The following is a 22,162-nucleotide window of genomic DNA, read 5'->3' as shown; positions in this document are numbered from 1 at the left end:
CAAAGCTGCTGTTTCCACACAAATTCCTGACTTCGCTTCAAATGAAATTCTTTCATACCACAGAACTAGTTAAATCTTAGATTTACATAATTCACCGCACAGTGAGCACTCACAACAAAATTAGATCCACATATTAATAAATTTAGGTCAATAGTATAAACCTAGGAAAAAATCAAAACTGTACCCTGTTTCCCATAAGTAAAATAAGACTCAGAAAATGTGACATACCGATAAAAACTGCGTCTGGACAAGAAATCGGAAGAACCTTTTTTTCTCTTTGCAGCTGATGAAGATATAGAAGCCACATGTGTTTCACACACACACACACACAGGGAGGAAAAATTAAAACAAAAGCTTAAAGATAGATAAAGATGATTAAGAATTTACATTATGTAACTTCTTGAAAACCAATATGCACATCGTTTTCAAACTTTTATGTACTAAGTACTGAGTAATAATCCAGTTTCAGAGAATACCATATATTTTTTAACTCATAAAATATCTTGTATGATATTGCAGTTTAATTTCAGGGGAAATTTCTCTAATTTCAGGACAAATGTTCCGAGATGATCATGTAGCAAAACTAGCAGCTAATCTTGAAATAATAATGGAACGTGACTATGGTAAGTTAAACATATTGACTGTTATCAGCAGCTAAGCTTGGTACATAGTAGGGAATTACAGCCTAGTAGCTTTCACTCTTTATGTCAGTAACAGTATGCAGATCAAGTGTTATATGAATAAGGAGCAAGAGCTGTGAATTTTGCTTAATTTCAGAAGCCGGGTTTTTTACATTTAGAGTGCTCCATAATGAAATAAAAAATGAGCATTCTCAGTTAAAAAGAAATGTAATGTGATAGAAATAAAGACGATAGATGAACAAGACAGTGTAACAACGTATAGACACAAAGAAATGAATACAACAACAAAAAATAAGAATAAAGATAATGGTGGCAATGACAATAGACGATTGCTGTTTTTGGTGTCCTGCAATATATATATATATATATATATATATATATATATATATATATATATATATATATATATATAAAACAATCAGGAGTAAACAGTTTCCCACTGCATCGCTTAGCTGCTTTCTCAGAGTCCTTTCCATTAGTTTTGAGTTGGCTCTGGAATGACCTCCCTTGTTATATCAGGGAACCGTGTAATGGCTCCAGCTTCAAAAGACAGTTTACGACACATGTGCTCTAGCAACAATAATTTTTGCTTTTGTTCCCGTGCACACTCGCTACGTTATAATATCTTAGTATCGGTCTTTCCAACCACATCTTCCTAATTTCTACATCTACATACATACTCCGCAATCCACCATACGGTGCGTGGCGAAGGGTACCTCGTACCACAACTAGCATCTTCTCTCCCTGTTCCACTCCCAAACAGAACGAGGGAAAAATGACTGCCTATTCGCCTCTGTACGAGCCCTAGTCTCTCTTATCGTATCTTTGTGGTCTTCCCGCGAAATGTAAGTTGGCGGCAGTAAAATTGTACTGCAGTCAGCCTCAAATGCTGGTTCTCTAAATTTCCTCAGTAGCGATTCACGAAAAGAACCCCTCCTTTCCTCTAGAGACTCCCACCCGAGTTCCGGAAGCATTTCCGTAACACTCGCGTGATGATCAAACCTACCAGTAACAAATCTAGCAGCCCGTCTCTGAATTGCTTCTGTGTCCTCCCTCAATCCGACCTGATAGCGATCCCAAACGCTCGAGCAGTACTCAAGAATAGGTCGTATTAGTGTTTTATAAGCGGTCTCCTTTACAGATGAACCACATCTTCCCAAAATTCTACCAATGAACCGAAGATGACTATCCGCCTTCTCCACAACAGCCATTACATGCTTGTCCCACTTCATATCGCTCTGCTGTGTTACGCCCAAATATTTAATCGACGTGACTGTGTCAAGCGCTACACTACTAATGGAGTATTAAAACATTACAGGATTGTTTTTCCTATTCATATGCATTAATTTACATTTATCTATATTTAGAGTTAGCTGCCATTCCTTACACCAATCACAAATCCTGTCCAACTCATCTTGTATCATCCTACAGTCACTCAACGACGACACCTTCCCGTACACCACAGCATCATCAGCAAACTGCTGCACATTGCTATCCACCCTATCCGAAAGATCATTTATGTAGATAGAAAACAACAGTGGACCTACCACAATTCCCGGGGCACTCCAGATGATACCCTCACCTCCGATGAACACTCACCATCGAGGACAACGTACTGGGTTCTATTACTTAAGAAGTCTTCGAGCCACTCACATACTTGGGAACCAATCCCATATGCTCGTACCTTAGTTAGGAGTCTGCAGTGGAGCACCGAGTCAAACGCTGTCCGGAAGTCAAGGAATATGTCATCCGTCTGATAACCTTCATCCATGGTTCCCAAGATATCGTGTGAAAAAAAGGGCGAGTTGCGTTTCGCAGGAGCGATGCTTTCTAAAGCCGTGCTGATGCATGGACAGTAACTTCTCTGTCTCAAGGAAATTCATTATGTTCGAGAATCCTGCAACAAATCGATGTTAAGGATATTGGTCTGTAATTTTGAGGATCCGTCCTTCTACCCTTCTTATATACAGGCGTCACCTGCGCTTTTTTTCAGTCGCTCGGGACTTTACGTTGGGCAAGAGATTCACGATAAATGCAAGCTAAGTAAGGAGCCAATACAGTAGAGTAGTCTCTGTAAAACCGATCTGGAATCCCATCAGGACCTGACGATTTATTTATTTTCAACCCATTCAGCTGCTTCACAACCCCAGGGATGTCTATCACTATGTCCTCCATACGGGAATCTGTACGAGACTCAAACGGCGGTACGATTGTACGATCCTCCTGCGTGAAAGATTTCTCAAATGCTAAATTTAAAATTTCAGCTTTCGTTTTGCTGTCTTCCGTTGCCAGGCCAGACTGGTCAGTGAGTGACTGGATGGAAGCCTTCGACCCGCTTACCTATTTTACGTAAGACCACAATTTCCTTGGGTTTTCAGCAAGATCTTTTGCTAAGGTATGACGGTGGTAGTGGTTGAATGCTTCGCGCATCGCTCTTTTTATAGCAGCACGAATCTCTACTAACTTTTGCCTGTCCTCATTCTCCCGATCTTTCTTGTATCACGAGTGCAACTGCCTTTGCTTCCTGAGCATTCTCCGAACTGCGCTGTTAAAACACGGTGGGTCTTATCCGTCCATAACGCACTTTTTCGGCACATACTTCTCCAACGCGTGACTTACAATGTGTTTAAAATTTGCCCATAATTCTTCCACGACCATCGTACCGCAAGTAAATCAAGTCCATTCGTTTACTAAGTGGGATGCTAACAACTGCTTATCTGCTCTTTCTAGTAAGAATACTCTCCTAGCCTTCTTGACCGCCTTCTTAACTTTCGTAACCATAGTCGTAATGACATCATGTTCACTAATCCCTGTCTCAACACTGACACCGTCGATGAGGTCTGGTCTGTTCGAGGCTGCCAGATCTAAAATATTCCCATTACGCGTTGCCTATCGATTTAGCTGCTCAAGACAGTTTTCGGATAATGTGTTCAAAAGTAATTCACACGACGGATTGTCTGTACCACCTGTAATGAATCCATAGACATCCCAGTCTATACTAGGTAGGCTGAAGTCGCCTCCGACTAATATAGCATGATCCGGGTACTTCTGCGATACAGAATGTAGACTCCCTTTGAATGATTCTAGAACTGTCACTGTGGAACCTGGTGGCCGGTAATAACACTCCACAATTAACTGTTTCCCCTGGCCCTGTTAAACGTGTCAAGATAACTTCACAATCACGCTCTACTTCGACCTCAGTAGACACAATATTTTTGTCAACTGCAATGAAGACGCCACCTCCTACGGTGTCTAATCTGTTTTTCCGATACACGTTCCAACCCTCACTAAATATTTCAGAACTTCCTATCTCAGGGTTCAGCCAGGTCTCAGTCCCGAGAATAATTGGCGCGCCACACGCTTCCTGGAGGGCAGTAAACTCAGGAACTTTATTCCGAACACTCTGAAAATTTACTGCTAATATCTTGATAGCTGAAGTGTCTCTACACTGAGCGCGTCCTGATTTCCCGGCCTGCACGTCGACTGGTGAGTGTTCATCAGGACACCTCGCACTACTGCCTAGCCTAAAAAAAACCCATGTGCACGGTACAAGTACTCTGCTACCCGAGTTAATATTAACAACATTAATAATAACGTTAGTGGCAGATATTTGAGGCAGACAAGTGTAGGTAGACCGAACCGAGTAAGAGCTTTGAGCAAAGGATGCGATGTTCATTGTGTTCACTACGAGGCCTAGTACATATTGACACCACCAGAGAGCGCTACTGTGGACTTGGAATTAATTTTCGGCAATGCCACGCCGACCTGGACTTGGAAGGAAATAGTTAAAATCTCCATTACGATCCTCAACCGACCGCCACGTCCCCTTACTAACCCTTGTTGTCAGGCTAACGTGTACTGAAGTGTACTAACATGCACAAACGTTTACTAACAAATGGTTCAAATGGCTCTGAGCACTATGGGACTTAACATCTATGGTCATCAGTCCCCTAGAACTTAGAACTAATTAAACCTAACTAACTTAAGGACATCACACACATCCATGCCCGAGGCAGGATTCGAACCTGTGACCGTAGCGGTCACACGGTTCCAGACTGAAGCGCCTAGAGCCCCACGGCTACACCGGCCGGCGTTAACTAACATGCACAGGGCACGATGTAACCCAAGATGGTGGGGGTAAATGGCGGGGAAAGACTCTGCCTGTGATGAACATGAGTTTTTGTTTTGCAGGCAGTGGCTCCATCACCAGATCTAGGCTCCAGTAGCAGCACTGGAGGACCCTGTCGACCCTGATGTCATCTGTCTGACCGCTTTCTCTATATTGCCATTCTAACGGGACACTTCCGATGGCCACTATTGGGATCACAGTGTCAAGCCCGCGCCCTCATACTGACGTTACAGATCATGCAATAGAAATCTGCCCACGATTCTAATGGAACACGTGGGCGCCTCTGTCCCCTGGTCCTGACCCCACCCCGGCTGCAGCTAGGCACTCCTCGCGAAGTGGTGTGGCCGTCAGCTGTCAAACGACACACGCACGCCTGTTTGGGAACCGCACGCATGAGGCAGCGGCATTCACATCATACTTGACACACCTGAGAAATTCCTCTCCAAATATGTGGTCATCTAGGTGCTTTTGATGATGCGATCATACGGGAGCGAAGACCTATTTTCAAAGCGCAGATGCTCCACGGTGGCATGCTTGCAGAAATACCCTTAATCATAACGCCATTCTCCTTGTTTGGAAATAGATCACTGTCTAAGCACAGACAGGGCGATCGTCCCAAGCACATTTAACAACATTCTCAACCTTATAGTGATTTCACATGACTATGTAAAAATAATAACCGAGTCGACCTCACGGAAATTGTATATTGCCCTTGAAATAGTAAACACTCGCTTTCTTGGTGTCTTAGCTTGTATGCATGGAAATTCTTGCCCTAACAGAGTCTGTTTACGAAAACAGCGCAGAATAACGTCGAATGCAGTCTTCCTCGAGGACCTAACGAGGTGCCCTCTCCATAAAGTGTTACCCTTCCTGCTTTCAACTCAGACAAACGTCCCCTCCGCTATGTAGAGATCCCTGTATCCCAGCACAAAGGATATGAATGAATCGAGCATTATGATTGGCTCTTATCGCATTTACCCGCCGAATTACTGATGCCGCCGGTATCGGAGCACCATCCATCTTTTCTTTCTTTCTGCAGACAGGACTAACAGCAGTATAATCATTTTGCACAGATCGCTAAATTGCACTCACATTAAACCCTCAAACTTGTCTACACACCATCAAATACATACCAGACTCACAAGAATATTGTAAGCCAAGAACATATTCATCAGTCTAACTACAATTAAATATTATTACTATTTCTGTAACAGTCTGATACTGATCTATGTACACATAATTTATGCTCTTGATGGTTGTGCTTCTGGAACGAATCTCAGTATCTATAGCGCACATAATTTCCCACTTACAAAATCTCTTACTGGTATCTATGTGCTGAATCTATACATCCCTCACGATAGGACACACAGTCATCCTCTCTAGTCATGCCACAACATAAAGCATAGTACCTTTACAATGCAATATATACACATTTTACACAAGTCCAATTATCTTTTATATCTGTACAACACCCGAAAAAATTATCTTATGCCTACACTCACACCGACTATATGTCACAATGCTCCTCAGTCCTAGGGAAGCACTTTGCAAAAACAGACATAATGTCTTATGGGATAACAGCTATCAGTGATTTTATAATGTTACTTAAAATCCGTCTTGATTGCAAACTAGGGAAGCACCATCTGCCTTTTCTTTCTTTCTACAGACGTGACATTCAGCAGCAAAGAAAACTATTTTACACTGATCGCCATATTGGACTGACAACTAAACCTCGCAATGTGTCATACATATCATCAAATACTGAAAGACTCTTACTCACTTACACTGCTCTCCCACTGAGGACATAAGCTTGAATATTAGAGCATGAAACTGATATCCAACACAGCAATATATCACTGCGTTCCATGTCAAAGTAGTAAACATACAATTCATATCTTGCACCAAACAAAATCATCTCTTTTACATCATTCGTACATATACTCTGAAGATAGGCAGTACTGTATATACTCCTCACAGTACTAGATATTTTCCCACAGCTGATGATCACAAGTCGCTCTCAGAACTGTTCTGCAAATTCGGGATCGTTTCCCCTTGGCACAAATGCGTTACTGTTTCTCCTCTGAACCTGCTTCCTTGCTTGCTCGCTTTTCTATGCACATCTCCAGGCTCAGAGATTACAGGAACACATGTATTTTCGCCATAATATTAGACCATTTTCGCGGTACTTGTCGATATCAAGCACTAGGCAACATCCTACCGATCGCTAGCGCAACATAATTCCCAACATATAGACTGGAAATTATTTCTCTACAAACCCCAAATTTTACCGATATGCAGCGTGCTGTAAACCACTGGGTAACTAGAAACAAATATAGGAAACTGATATTTCCATGTCGGTAATGTAACATGTTCCAAATCATCCCTATAATTTACAAGCCAACTAAGGTCTTTCCCATGTCTAGAGAACTGGTAAACCTGTCTTCCACATGCTAGATGCACACTCCACAATCGATCTTCTCTCAACTAAATAAAGGCGCGAATTGTGCAGAAGCAGCCAACCAAACAATTTACATGGGAGGGAATAATGGTCCAGCGCAACCGCACCTCAATATACAATCTTCTCAAATTTCCACTTGATCACGAAAGCAGTCCTACACATACTAAGTATTAGTTCGCTATTCGGACGTCTGGACGACGGCCAAGTTAACTCAGATACATTCATACACTCCGACAGGGCTCTGATTTGGATGGCTGCTGCCGTTAAGAGGAAATGTGAATCATTCCCACTACAGGCCATGGATACACGGAATCATTCTAGAAAACTGGTCACATATAATTTTATCATTATACTTACAATTAAATGTTACGATCGTAGTGTCAATTGAAGGGCATTCGACAATGAGCCGAGTGTCGGAAATACACCCTGCTGTCGGCAATGGCTCTGGAAATAGAAATATCACTACCTTTCTTATGACTTGACATACTCTTCCGCTTGCTATAACAGTACTCCAAGTCAAATCCATACCCTCCTTACAACTGGGCATAGTCATGATAAAGGATCTTTCTTTCTATGTATTCGCAGCACATTACACTTGATTACATTGAGATACAGTTGCCATTCCCTGTACCATCGTCAATTCGCTGCAGATCCTCCTGCATTTCAGGACAATTTTTCATTGTTACAACCTCTCGATATACTACAGCATCATCCGCAAAAAGCCTCAATGAACTTCCGCTGTTATCCCCAAGGTCATTTATGTATATTGTGAATAGCAATGGTCTACGACACTTCCCTGCGGCACACCTGAAATCACTCTTACTTCGGAACACTTCTCTCCATTGAGAATGACATGCTGCGTTCTGTTATCTAGGAACTCTTCAATCCAATCACACAACTGGTCTGATAGTCCATATGCTCTTACTTTGTTCGTTAAATGACTGTGGGGAACTGTATCGAACGCCTTGCGGAAGTCAAGAAACACGGCATCTACCTGGGAACCTGTATCTATGGCCCTCTGAGTCTCGCGGACGAATAGCGCGAGCTGGGTTTCACACTACCGTCTTTTTCGAAACCCATGCTGATTCCTACAGAGAAGATTTCTAGTCTCCAGAAAAGTCATTATATTCGAACATAATAGGTGTTCCAAAATTCTACAACTGATCGACGTTAGTGATATAGTTCTATAGTTCTGCACTTCTGTTCGACGTCCCTTCTTGAAAACGGGGATGACCTGTGCCCTTTTCCAATCCTTTGGAACGCTACGCTCTTCTAGAGACCTACGGTACACCGCTGCAAGAGGGGTGGGCAAGTTCCTTCGCGTACTCTGTGTAAAATCGAACTGGTATCCCATCAGGTCCAGTGGTCTTTCCTCTTTTGAGCGATTTTAATTGTTTCTCTATCCCTCTGTCGTCTATTTCAAAATCTACCATTTTGTCATCTGCGCGACACTCTAGAGAAGGAACTACAGTGCAGTCTGCCTCTGTGAAACCGCTTTGGAAAAAGACATTTAGTATTTCGGCCTTTAGTCTGTCATCTGTTTCAGTACCATTTTGGTCACACAGTATCTGGACATTTTGTTTTGTTCCTCCTACCGTTTTGACATAAGACCAAAATTTCTTACGATTTTCTGCCAAGTCAGTACATAGAACTTTACTTAATTCGTTGAACGCCTCTCGCATAGCCCTCCTCACACTACATTTCGCTTCGTGTTAAACAGAGTGCAAGGCTTTGGCTATGTTTATGTTGGCTGTGAAGTTCCCTTTGCTTCCGCAGCAGTTTTCTAACTCGGTTGTTGTACCACGGTGGCTCTTTTCCATCTCTTACCATCTTGCTTGGCTCATGCTCATGTAATGCAGATTGTACGATGGTTTTTGAACTTTGTCCACTGTTCCTGAACACTATCTGTACTTGAGATAAAAATTTTGTGTTGAGCTGCCAAGTACTCTGAAATCTGCTTTTTGTCACTTTTGCTAAAGAGAAAAATCTTCCTACCTTTTTTAATATTTCTATTTAAGGCTGAAATTACCGATGCTGTAACCGCTTTATGATCGCTGACTCCCTGTTCTCCATTAATTGTTTCAAATAGTTCGGGTCTGTTTGTCACCAGAAGATCTAATATATTTTCGCCACGAGTCGGTTCTCTGTTTAACTGCTCAATGTAGTTTTCAGATAATGCACCAGACAGCGCTCCACATATTTCTAACACCTCGAGCATAGTTATTAATTTACAATCTATCTCTATGCGTATGGGAGTCACAGAGCATTCTCGCTGTCTTAGGGTAAAATACTTTCCCGCATTGTTACTGGCCAGCCCACCCTACAGCACCGCTACCGATTTACTCTGCATCCGAGCAGAATGGAGCTCACCGAGTCCTCACCTGTCCAAGTGTATGAGATTTCTCGTGCTGCGTCCATATCGAGGAGCTTAGCACTCCTCATTGACGTATAGTAACAGATTTCAAAGTGACGTGATGTTATAGCAGACAGTTAAGAAGAATAAGAAAAGAATGATTCTTACGAGCAATGGAGCTCCAGGCGTATGGAGTTCGACGCATTTTTACGTAAATCAGGCAAGCTATCAACACTAAAGTATTGTTCTGGAGTCTAGGATCGGTACCTGGAAGGTATTAGTAAGAGAGAGAACATAAACACACGCACTCCTAAGGCTACTACGTTCTGCACTTAAAACGGGCTATAATGTTAGATCGCGTGCGTTTCCGACCTGTCACTGGTATGGAATGTAGCGTTGTTAATATTCCATAGTGAGAAATATATTTCAAGCGCATGACATACATCCTTCTTCCCGGTTTCTCTACGAAAAACTGCTATCGAACCGTCAAACACTTGGTCTGCGTGATACGAGCGCAATATAGCTTTGCAGAGACGCATAGTGTCCACTGTTCACATCCGATCACGGTTCAGAAATTATACGACGCCTGCATTAGGCCTACATAAAATGATCGTTAGTAGCGGGGGATACACCCTGCAAGGAAACAAATAAACGCATAGCAGCGTCCAACATGTGAAAATTATAAGTCATTCCGTCACTAACCCTGTAACCAGCACATCTGACAGGCAAATGTGTATACAGGGATTGCAACGCCTCACAAGCTCCTGTTGTTGTTGTGGTCTTCAGTCCTGAGACTGGTTTGATGCAGCTCTCCATGCTACTCTTTCCTGTGCAAGCTTCTTCATCTCCCAGTATCTACTGCAACCTACATCCTTCTGAATCTGCTTAGTGTATTCATCTCTTGGTCTCCCCCTACGATTTTTACCCTCCCCGTTGCCTTCCAATACTAAATTGGTGATCCATTGATGCCTCAGAACATGTCCTACCAACCGATCCCTTCTTCTGGTCAAGTTGTGCCACAAATTTCTCTTCTCCACAATCCTATTCAATACTTCCTCTTTAGTTATGTGATCTACCCATAAAAATCTTCAGCATTCTTCTGTAGCCCACATTTCGAAAGCTTCTATTCTCTTCTTGTCCAAACTATTTATCGTCCATGTTTCACTTCCATACATGGCTACACTCCATACAAATACTTTCAGAAACGACTTCCTGACACTTAAATCTATACTCGATGTTAACAAATTCCTCTTCTTGAGAAACGCTTTCCTTGACATTGCCAATCTACATTTTATATCCTCTCTACTTCGACCATCATCGGTTATTTTACTCCCTAAATAGCAAAACTCCTTTACTACTTTAAGTGTCTCATTTCCTAATCTAATTCCCTCAGCATCACCCGACTTAATTTGACTACATTCCATTATCCTCGTTTTGCTTTTGTTGATGTTCATCTTATATCCTCCTTTCAAGACACTGTCCATTCCATTCAACTGTTCTTCCAAGTCCTTTGCTGTCTCTGACAGAATTACAATGTCATCGGCGAACCTCAAAGTTTTTACTTCTTCTCCATGGATTTTAATTCCTACTCCAAATTTTTCTTTTGTTTCCTTTACTGCTTGCTCAATCGCTCCTATCGCTAACTTAATTATGACGCTGAATTCTCGATTTTACACCCAAGATGCGACAGGGGGATCGCATAAATCAAAGTTCGTTCAGAGGAATGCCTCAAGTTTCATCACACATGAGATGGAAGTCCTCTGATGATCGACAGGTATACCGTTAACGATCGCAAGTAGACAGTGCTTTAAAACGCATACAGAACACGTGGCTGTACACGAGTAGAACGCAGACTATGTTACGCGACTGATGCATCCGGACAGAACACTGGAAAAAAATTGACCTGCAGCAACTTCTCCTTCTCTAGAATGCATCCGTCAACCATTAAATCGTACCTCGTTACAGCTCTGTCTCAATCGATCACCCCGTCCACTCTCTCTGTTATCCCTTAACACAGATGCAAGTAAGTTTAGAGGTGAATGGTTCTCTGTCCTCCTGAAGAGCACCAAATACCAGGTGTACCGGTATGAAATGAGCGTTAAGATACAAATGTGTCGATAGGGAACATTTGTTGTGAACGAGCCTCAATTTTGTTTGTTTGTTGGTACGACATCTGTCAACGATATTTAGTATACATCAAGTCGTGGAACAAACAACATCATATGTTTTCATCGTGTTAACAATGTCGAATTTTGTACCTGAAAGTGATGATTTGCGGAAAGCATTAATTTTTTGTTTTCATTTGAAAAAAAGAGAGCTGCAGAGTCGCATCGAATGCTTGAGAGACATATGGTGATCATGCTCTATCAGAAGCAACATGCGAAAGATGGTTTCAACGGTTCAGAAATAATGATTTTGATGTAAGAAATGAAGAACGTGGAAGAGCACCAAAAATGTTCGAAGACGCCGAATTGCAAGCAATATTGGATGAAGATGATACTTTGAGTCAGAAGTAAATGACAGCAATGCTGAATGTTGCACAACAAACAATTTCTGACCGTTTGAAAGCTATGGGAATGATCCAAAAGTGTGGAAAATGGGTGCCACATGAATTGAATGAAAGACAGATGGAAAACCGAAAAACCATTTATCAGATTTTGCTTCAAAGACACGAAAGAAAATTAATTTTACATCGAATTGTTACTGGCGATGAAAATCTGATTTATTTTAAGAATCCTAAACGGCAAAATTATGGGTTAATCCGGGACGACCATCAACATCGACTGCAAAACCAGATCGATTCGGCAAGAAGACAATTGTCTGTGTTTGGTGGGATCAGAAAGGTCTGATGTATCATGAGCTTCTAAAACCCGGTGACACTGTGAATACTAATCGCTACAGACAACAAATTATCTATTTTAACGATGCTTTGATCGAAAAAATACCAGAATGGGCCAGAAGACATGGCAAAGTAATTTTTTTACACGACAATGCACCTGCACACAAAGCAAAACTGGTTCAGGATACAATCAAAACACTTGGCTGGGAGCTGCTACCTCACCCGCCGTATTCACCAGACTTGGTCCCTTCCGACTACCATTTGTTTTGATCAATGGGACACACATTGGCTGAGTAACACTTGGATTCCTACGAAGAAGTCGAAAATTGGGTGTCTGATTGGTTTGCTTCAAAAGACGAACATTTCTATTGGCGTGGTGTCCACAAATTGCCAGAAAGGTGGTCAATACGTATAGGAAGCAATGGTTAGTACTTTGAATAAAATGTTTTTACTTTTCAACTCAAAAATAGTGTTTCATTTTCACAAAAAACGCTCATTTCATACCGGTGCACCTGGTACAGTAGTCAACTCAGGTGTACCACTGGTAGCTCAATAGACATACAGTATAATGCTGTCTCGACGGAAAAAATTGACTGCCTCCCGTGTCGACGCTGACGTCACACGTCCAACCCAGCTGCACTAGTGCGGCAGTACAGCCCTGCGACTGGCAGCGCAGCTCACCACCCGGCTCTCTCACGGCAGACAACGACCGGCAAGTAAGTATATCGATGCGCGGTGCTAGGGCCGCTCACGGTCAGGCGAAGCAGCAACTCAGTGACAACTGTAATTTAAATTAACCAAGTGAGGTGGAAGTTCGTTAAAAACCGGGTGTTAAATACATGGTGGCGGGAACAGGAGCCCCGCACAGCTCACACGTGTTGGCCTACTATTCAAATTCAAGCTCGGATCGTGATTACTGTTCCCTTCTTTCACGATACGCCAATTCCCAGAACGTATAGCAATTTCACAAAACATGGAAACACGTTACACACACCTTGTTCTCGCCACTGGGCCCTCGTGCACAATGAATCTATAAGTCACACATGCTACTCTATTCAATTTCAAAACACGAATGGTATCTCACACCCACATCTTAGTTTAAGATACATCCTGACCTTAAGCTTTACCAGCTGTGTCTTAGCATTTCATCGTGCTCTTGTGCAACACGACTCAGAGATTTACCATTACAAATCTCCACACGATATCTTAAAATATTAAAAACATTTTTAAAGTTTCACACACCCATCTTAATTTAAAACCTGTCCTGATTTCCTAACGCTGAAATAAAAGAGTTAGTATCGTCGTCGCTCACTTAAGGTGAACTCACCAACCATGCCACACTTTCTTAGCGGAGCTACCCAACACGTCCACTCACCATGACGTCCGCTGCCAGAGTGCTTTAGAACAGCACATCACCCAGCATACTTTGTCCCCCCCCTACGCAAGTCCTCCAAAGCATCTTAAAAGAAGCTCCCCTCTTACTGCTAACGTGCGGCTGGTCCTGGCGGAGGTTCGAGTCCTCCCTCGGGCATGGGTGTGTGTCTTTGTCCTTAGGATAATTTAGGTTAAGTAGTGTGTAAGCTTAGGGACTGATGACCTTAGCAGTTAAGTCCCATAAGATTTCACACACATTTGAACGTTTTGCTAACGTTACTCATCTCTGCTTGACCAAGATCTGAAGTTTCGACTAGTTGTTGCTCTCTTTGGGCACTCTTCCATGTCTGTCCAGCAGACGCTATCCATTGCTGCAATACTTAAATTGTACAAATATCTTTCTGTCTGTCTGTCTCTCTCTCTTTCTCTCTCTCTCTCTCTTTCACACACACACACACACACACACACACACACACACCACACAGACCACATGGGATATTCATTAAGGGAATTACACAGGAAATGTTGGCTTTACAAGTTGGAACATTAATAAATGACCATTGGTTTTGCCTTCCTTGAGTTTGCTATTACATTTTCTGTTCTGACTGAGTTTACTTTTATGATTGTCATTACATTGTCTGCTTAAACTTATTTCTATGAGAGGGTATAAGCAGGGACCTCTCAATGTATTCAGACAGTTCCTCTCATACGCTTTTCCAACTACCCTGTCAAGCAAGCAGACAGTGAAAGGACCCAGCATAATGTCGATCGAGTAAAATGGGAAAAACAAATCGTCACAGCGTAAGCGAGATCTGTCTCATGTCTGCATGAAATCAAAACATTTAAAAGGACGTTTCCATCCACAATACAATAAAAATTCTTAATAAGATCTTTAGTCCAGCCCTTTGCTACTTTCTCAGCACCTTTGAAAGATTTCCCATTTTGGTATGCGAGCATATTTAACAAGCACGTCACTTCTCACTAACAGAAGCCCATCGCTGTGAGTCGCTCGTACCCACCCACTTCCAGTTGTACATTCCCTCCCACTCATTCAAGCCACCTCATTGCCACTGACTCGCTGTGCCACTGTCTCTGTTTCACAGCCACACTATCCTCCCTTCCGTCGTACTACTATGTGTCCCCATCTCCCATTGGTCTCTCCTACTGCCTTACCTCGTTCATTCCCGCTCACTGCTGCTGTGCCTTCTCTCCCCTCCCCATTGTCATTTTCATAGACTGTGTTCCTCACTGTCACTGGCTCTCACCCACTTCCGCTTTCTCTTTCTCTTTATTCAGTGCCCCACCGGCACTGTCTGCTTCACAGTCAACTACGTTCCGGTAACACTGCGTCCCCGTCTTTCTCCCACACTACCATTGTCTCCCTCACCCTTTCTATACCACAACCACTGCCTACTATTGTCCACCTTTTAACACATTTCCGTCTGTTTCCAATTCCCATTGCCTCCTTCTCGCTCAAGATAAAAAAGTGCAAATATGTTCACATGTCAAAGTCTCTGGGAACATTTTAAAGGTGCTGGGTAATGTAGAATGAGGCAACTGGTTCCCCACCTTTCGGTTTACGCCTCGTTCTCGCTCTAATAGGAGCGCTTTTCCTCTGCTTCCGTTCTTTTCCCTACCACAACGTATCAGAAGAAGTATGTGAGCCACTAAAAATTTTATAGTTTATTTATGTGGCTTTGAAATAACGCAAAACTAATTTTACACGTCAGACCGCATTTTGTGTGCACAAAATTTTTGCATGTGCTGCAATACTGCAATTTCGGGTTTCCAGAACCCTTCCGCTGATAACGGAGACATTTTACAGCGTATTTTTTCCGTGCTTCTTCATTTAATAAACCATGTTTTCGCCTGATACCGGATTTTACGTGTAGATGTTGGGTAACTTTGAATCTCTGCATCTCGATAACGGATGAAGACACCGATAATATTTTCAAGGTTGTTCGAGATTTGGATGTTACAGAGATGTTGCAAAAATTACACACGTTTGCTGTATATAGCCGTCTTGGAATATGCGGCTCGTTTCTGGTATCCAAAAGCCATGATTTTTAAGTTTTTCTCAATCACGGATGAAGATTTTTGACATCTGGAACTTGTTCTTCGAGATAAATGCCTAGACAATATAACGTTAAAATTTGGGCGATTTTATGCGGTTATTTGTTAGTTAGATTTCGCCTTTCACCGGATTTTACGTGCGTCATTTTTACGTCCGTATGTAGGGCATTTTTTAACCTCTGTTTGCATGACACTTGCTCTCCGAAAAGCCTTGGCAGGAATCCTCAATTTGAAAATGGCACCTGTCTTTTGTGGAAGACGCCTACGACCGTTTGCGTGAGCAAACATCACTACACGAAATTTCTGCTTATTGATTAACTTTAAGTTGAAAGTTTGAATAACTTAATTTGAATGATAACGGAAATATGCCGTTGCTGTGAGAAACCAAGTTACAAATTTTCTATAGCAACAACATTTATTTCCTAAAATTCATGAAAATACTTCTTAATCACTCAATTTACTTAATAGTACGACTCTATGGAATTCTGGCCCATCATCAGACAATGGTTGGCTAAACTTCATCTCCACATTCACAGAGCCCCCAGCAGACAACCCACGCATACGTCAGCCAATGACCCGCACTCAAACTTGCAGAGTCTCTGAGAGTGATAATACACTCCTGGAAATGGAAAAAAGAACACATTGACACCGGTGTGTCAGACCCACCATACTTGCTCCGGACACTGCGAGAGGGCTGTACAAGCAATGATCACACGCACGGCACAGCGGACGCACCAGGAACCGCGGTGTTGGCCGTCGAATGGCGCTAGCTGCGCAGCATTTGTGCACCGCCGCCGTCAGTGTCAGCCAGTTTGCCGTGGCATACGGAGCTCCATCGCAGTCTTTAACACTGGTAGCATGCCGCGACAGCGTGGACGTGAACCGTATGTGCAGTTGACGGACTTTGAGCGAGGGCGTATAGTGGGCATGCGGGAGGCCGGGTGGACGTACCGCCGAATTGCTCAACACGTGGGGCGTGAGGTCTCCACAGTACATCGATGTTGTCGCCAGTGGTCGGCGGAAGGTGCACGTGCCCGTCGACCTGGGACCGGACCGCAGCGACGCACGGATGCACGCCAAGACCGTAGGATCCTACGCAGTGCCGTAGGGGACCGCACCGCCACTTCCCAGCAAATTAGGGACACTGTTGCTCCTGGGGTATCGGCGAGGACCATTCGCATCCGTCTCCATGAAGCTGGGCTACGGTCCCGCACACTGTTAGGCCGTCTTCCGCTCACGCCCCAACATCGTGCAGCCCGCCTCCAGTGGTGTCGCGACAGGCGTGAATGGAGGGACGAATGGAGACGTGTCGTCTTCAGCGATGAGAGTCGCTTCTGCCTTGGTGCCAATGATGGTCGTATGCGTGTTTGGCGCCGTGCAGGTGAGCGCCACAATCAGGACTGCATACGACCGAGGCACACAGGGCCAACACCCGGCATCATGGTGTGGGGAGCGATCTCCTACACTGGCCGTACACCACTGGTGATCGTCGAGGGGACACTGAATAGTGCATGGTACATCCAAACCGTCATCGAACCCATCGTTCTACCATTCCTAGACCGGCAAGGGAACTTGCTGTTCCAACAGGACAATGCACGTCCGCATGTATCCCGTGCCACCCAACGTGCTCTAGAAGGTGTAAGTCAACTACCCTGGCCAGCAAGATCTTCGGATCTGTCCCCCATTGAGCATGTTTGGGACTGGATGAAGCGTCGTCTCACGTGGTCTGCACGTCCAGCACGAACGCTGGTCCAACTGAGGCGCCAGGTGGAAATGGCATGGCAAGCCGTTCCACAGGACTACATCCAGCATCTCTACGATCGTCTCCATGGGAGAATAGCAGCCTGCATTGCTGCGAAAGGTGGATATACACTGTACTAGTGCCGACATTGTGCATGCTCTGTTGCCTGTGTCTATGTGCCTGTGGTTCTGTCAGTGTGATCATGTGATGTATCTGACCCCAGGAATGTGTCAATGAAGTTTCCCCTTCCTGGGAAAATGAATTCACGGTGTTCTTATTTCAATTTCCAGGAGTGTATAACATACTTCCGAATGATAAATCTTTATTGATCTTCCCTGAGTGTGGGAAGGGCACCCAGGTGTGTTTTGATTATGTGACTCTTGTCTCAAGCCATGCAGCGGCTCACGTGGAGCCCTCACGTGCATCGCGCAAACGGATAAAGGTATCAAGAAGACTTTCCTGGCTGTTCTAGATCGTCACCTGAGGAATATACCCTAAAATATTTTGCCAATTACTGTGCGTAGCCGTTTTCGAATTTGCGGCTCGGTTTTGATGCGAAGAAATGAGAAAAGAAGTTTTTTGGGGTTTTTAAGCCCCGTAAGGTCTACCGCAGACTACAACAAATACGAAAGGAACGAAACCACCTGCTCCAATTTCCTACACAGGAGGAAGTGCGTAATATTCATACTTTGACCTTGTGCTGTAGCTTAGCGCCAGTAAGACAATCCTCTTGTTGTTTATGACAATGGTATCTTGGCCAAGGGCTATCTAAAACAGTTTACCATACGTATATATCACCAACAGAGCCACATCTATGTACCTCGTTTTGGAACATACACTACTGGCCATTAAAATTGCTACACCAAGAAGAAATGCAGATGATAAACGGGTATTCATTGGACAAATATATTATACTAGATCTGAAATGTGATTACACTTTCACGCAATTTGGGTGCATAGATCATGAGAAATCAGTACCCACAACAACCACCTCTGGCCGTAATAACGGCCTTGATACGCCTGGGCATTGAGTCAAACAGAGCTTGGATGGCGTGTACAGGTACAGCTGCCCATGCAGCTTCAACACGACACCACAGTTCATCAAGAGTAGTGATTGGCGTATTGTGACGAGCCAGTTGCTAGGCCAATATTGACCAGGCGTTTTCAATTGGTGAGAGACCTGGAGAATGTGCTGGCCAGGGCAGCAGTCGAACATTTTATGTATCGAGAAAGGCCCGTACAGGACGTGAAACACGCGGTCTTGCATTATCCTGCTGAAATGTAGGGTTTTGCTGGGATCGAATGAAGGGTAGAGCCACGGGTAGTAACACATCTGAAATGTAACGTCCACTGTTCAAAGTGTCGTCAGTGCGAACAAGAGGTGACCGAGGCGGGTAACCAATGGCAGCCCATACCATCACGCCGGGTGATACGCCAGTATGGCGATGAGGAATACACGCTTCCAATGTGCGTTCACCGCGATGTCGCCAAACACGGATGCGACCATCATGATGCTGTAAACAGAACCTGGACTCATCCGAAAAAAATGACGTTTTGCAATTCGTGCAGCCAGGTTCGTCGTTGAGAACACCATCGCAGGCGCTCCTGTCTGTGCAGCGTCAAGGGTAACCGTCTCCGAGCTGATAGTCCATGCTGCTGCAAACGTTGTCTAACTGTTCGTGCAGATGGTAGTTGTCTTGAAAACGTCCCCATCTCTTGACTTCAGGGATCGAGACGTGGCTGCACGATCCGTTACAGCCATGCGGATAAGATGCCTGTCATCTGCACTGCTAGTGATACGAGGCCGTTGGGATCCAGCACGGCGTTCCGTATTACTCTCCTGAACCCATCGATTCCATATTCTGCTAGCAGTCATTGGATCTCGACCGACACGAGCAGCAATGTCGCGATTCGATAAACCGCAATCGCGATAGGCTACAATCTGACCTTTATCAAAGTCGGAAACGTGATGGTACGCATTTCTCCTCCTTACACGAGGCATCACAACAACGTTTCACCAGGCAACGCCGGTCAACTGCTGTTTGTGTATGAGAAATCGGTTGGAAACTTTCCTCATGTCAGCACATTGTAGGTGTCGCCACCGGCGCCAACCTTGTGTGAATGCTCTGAGAAGCTAATCATTTGCATATCACAGCGTGTTCTTCCTGTCGGTTAAATTTCGCGTCTGTAGCACGTCATCTTGGTGGTGTAGCAATTTTAATGGCCAGTAGTGTATTAGGTAGCGCATGCGGTAGGATGCATACCGGTAAGAACAGGAGGATTGAAGAGAAAAAATACGCTATGTCATTGTATATGGAATACGTAAGGAGTCGTACAGACCAGTGTGAGTAATTGTAGAATAAGGGAACAGGAAGTGAGAGAGGAAGTGGTTCCTTTCGAGCTATCCAGTGGAATTCTAAAACAACAGGATCAGAGGCAGATGGCCCAAGCCAAGTGCTCTGTGCGAGAGGTGGAACACAGGAGAGACAGAGCTGAGGGCAGAAGGCGTCCCGCCCTGCGCCGCCCTCCCCACGCCCCCTGCTGGTGACGACCCTCTCGTGACGCCCGCGTTCAGTGGTTAGTGAGGGGGACCTCTGAAACTAGAGAGGGCTGCGATACAATCTCAAATAAATTGTAAGAGTAATTAAAACGTTATTGGAGGTTTCAGACTGAAATTTTCATTCTGCAGCGGATTGTGCGCTGATATGAACGTTCTGGAAAATTAAAACTACGTGACGGGCCTACACTCGAACTCAGGACCGTTACTTTCCGTGGGCGACTTATCCAAGCGCAACTGAGAACCGCTCCTCACACTTTACTTCGGCCAGTACCTCGTCTTGCAGCTCCCACACTTGACAGAGGTGCTCCTACGAAGCTCGAAGTTGGCGAGGCGGGAGACGAGGTCCTGGCCGAAGTAAAGCTGTGGCGAGTCGTGCTTGGGCAGCTCCGTCGGCAGAGCACTTGCGCGCGAAAGGCAAAGGTCCCGACTCTGAGTCTCAGTCCGTCCCGCAAAGAGTCTATTTTATTAAAGCGCCGAGAAACGACACTGCAATTCTTTTTTAAAATCTGCTTTTTAGTTTAAGTCAAATATGTTAAAAGCTATTGATATATTTTTAATACAGAGTGTTCATGCGCTCATGTGTACCACGAGATTAGAAAAGTACCGTACAGCGGTTTCACGCAATAAGTAGAGAAGGAAAATTTACGTTCATTACTCTTAATGTTGTGTTTCTTTCTGAAATTACATTCATAGATGGTGTGACACATACTGACCTACATGTAAGTGCGCAAAGATTTCATCAACCAGCCCGTATGAGAGAAGTTTTTAGTACGCTACTGCACGGAGCTAAATCGGTCTGTGACAGGGACTCCGAGGTGAGTCATCTAGAGAACGTACTCCGGAAGAACGGCTATAGCGATCGAGACATTAAATTGGCCATCTCTAAGAAGCAAAAGAACACAGAGATGTCCAGTCACCAGAAAGCGATCAGCCCACCGCAGTTCTTCCATTCTTCGGAGGTACAACAGAGAAAATGGGCAGAGTCGTGGGCAGAAATGGTTTACAGTCCAATTTGCAACCGTTCAAGGAAATTAGACAGATGGTGCCCCTATTAAAAAACAGCCTCGGTCTCGCTTTTTCTGGAGTCGGCAAAACACGTTGTGAGTGCGGCAGCAGTTCAGCGGTCAGTCAGTGGAGACGCTTATAGTACAGCACCCTCGCCGCGTTGTACGCCAAGATTTCGCTGTAACCTGCGCGTTTACCGCTGCTGGGCGTTTTATTTATATCGGCGGATGAAAATAAGTTTCTGCTTTACCCAAAGGATATTTGTATTGCATTAACTATCGCTCCCAACGAGGTGAGACATTCGTAAATTGTTAAGAAAAGGTCGACGCCAATTAATGCTGTATCAATCTGCTGTGATAAAAGATAGAGGGGTGAGCACGTCAATTAACTACTTCATCTTATTCTTTCATAGACATTCTTCACCACCTCTAGTGAGAACACTCGTTTCATCATCCTCGCTCCGTAATTTTCTCGGGACGCTCCCTTTCCTGATCCAGTCAGCCCTCAGTGAGCGTGGAATTTTATTAACTACTGGTCAGCAACCAGGGGGAAAACCGACACAGTCTACCGGTTACTGAAGCAGTCGCTGCAAAATTGCCACTGACGAGTTTATAATTTAGCGCGACCGATTACGGGAGGGAAAATGAGGAAGTTTCAGCCAGGAAACAGAGCGTTTATTTTCTAATTGAGTTCCTTCTTCAGAGAATCTCTGAGAAATGAAGGGCGAAGGGCACCACACGCTGACGTGTGGACACAGTGGACTCCCTTCTAGCCACCTTTTTTTTTTTTATATTGGCCACTGATTTATTTATAAAGGGCATGTTGTAGATTGGTTACCACTGAACTCTTATTTCATCATCCTCAGGAAACATACTCATTTTGCAAAATATAACGACTTAGTCGGTATTTGTTGCGACAAATGTACAAAGCGCGGAGGTGAGGCCTCTTGTGAATTGCTACGCGCACGCTACAGAAGGAAACGAGGAGGA

General features: G+C 44.1%; 1 protein-coding gene across 2 annotated transcripts in view; it reads left to right on the top strand.

Annotated features, from left to right (window-relative positions):
- LOC126092026 (uncharacterized) overlaps positions 1-22,162 on the top strand; it is a 489,900-nt gene that overhangs the window by 59,640 nt on the left and 408,098 nt on the right. For both annotated transcript variants that reach the window (XM_049907420.1, XM_049907421.1), the window contains one exon: positions 552-623. In XM_049907420.1, coding sequence (XP_049763377.1) covers positions 552-623 — 72 coding nt within the window. The remainder of the gene's footprint in view (positions 1-551; positions 624-22,162) is intronic.

Source organism: Schistocerca cancellata, chromosome 7 (genome assembly GCF_023864275.1).
Source record: "Schistocerca cancellata isolate TAMUIC-IGC-003103 chromosome 7, iqSchCanc2.1, whole genome shotgun sequence".
NCBI classification, from domain to species: domain Eukaryota; kingdom Metazoa; phylum Arthropoda; class Insecta; order Orthoptera; family Acrididae; genus Schistocerca; species Schistocerca cancellata.
The sequence above is the reverse complement of the archived record's forward strand: the minus strand, read 5'-3'. Positions and strand labels throughout refer to the sequence as shown.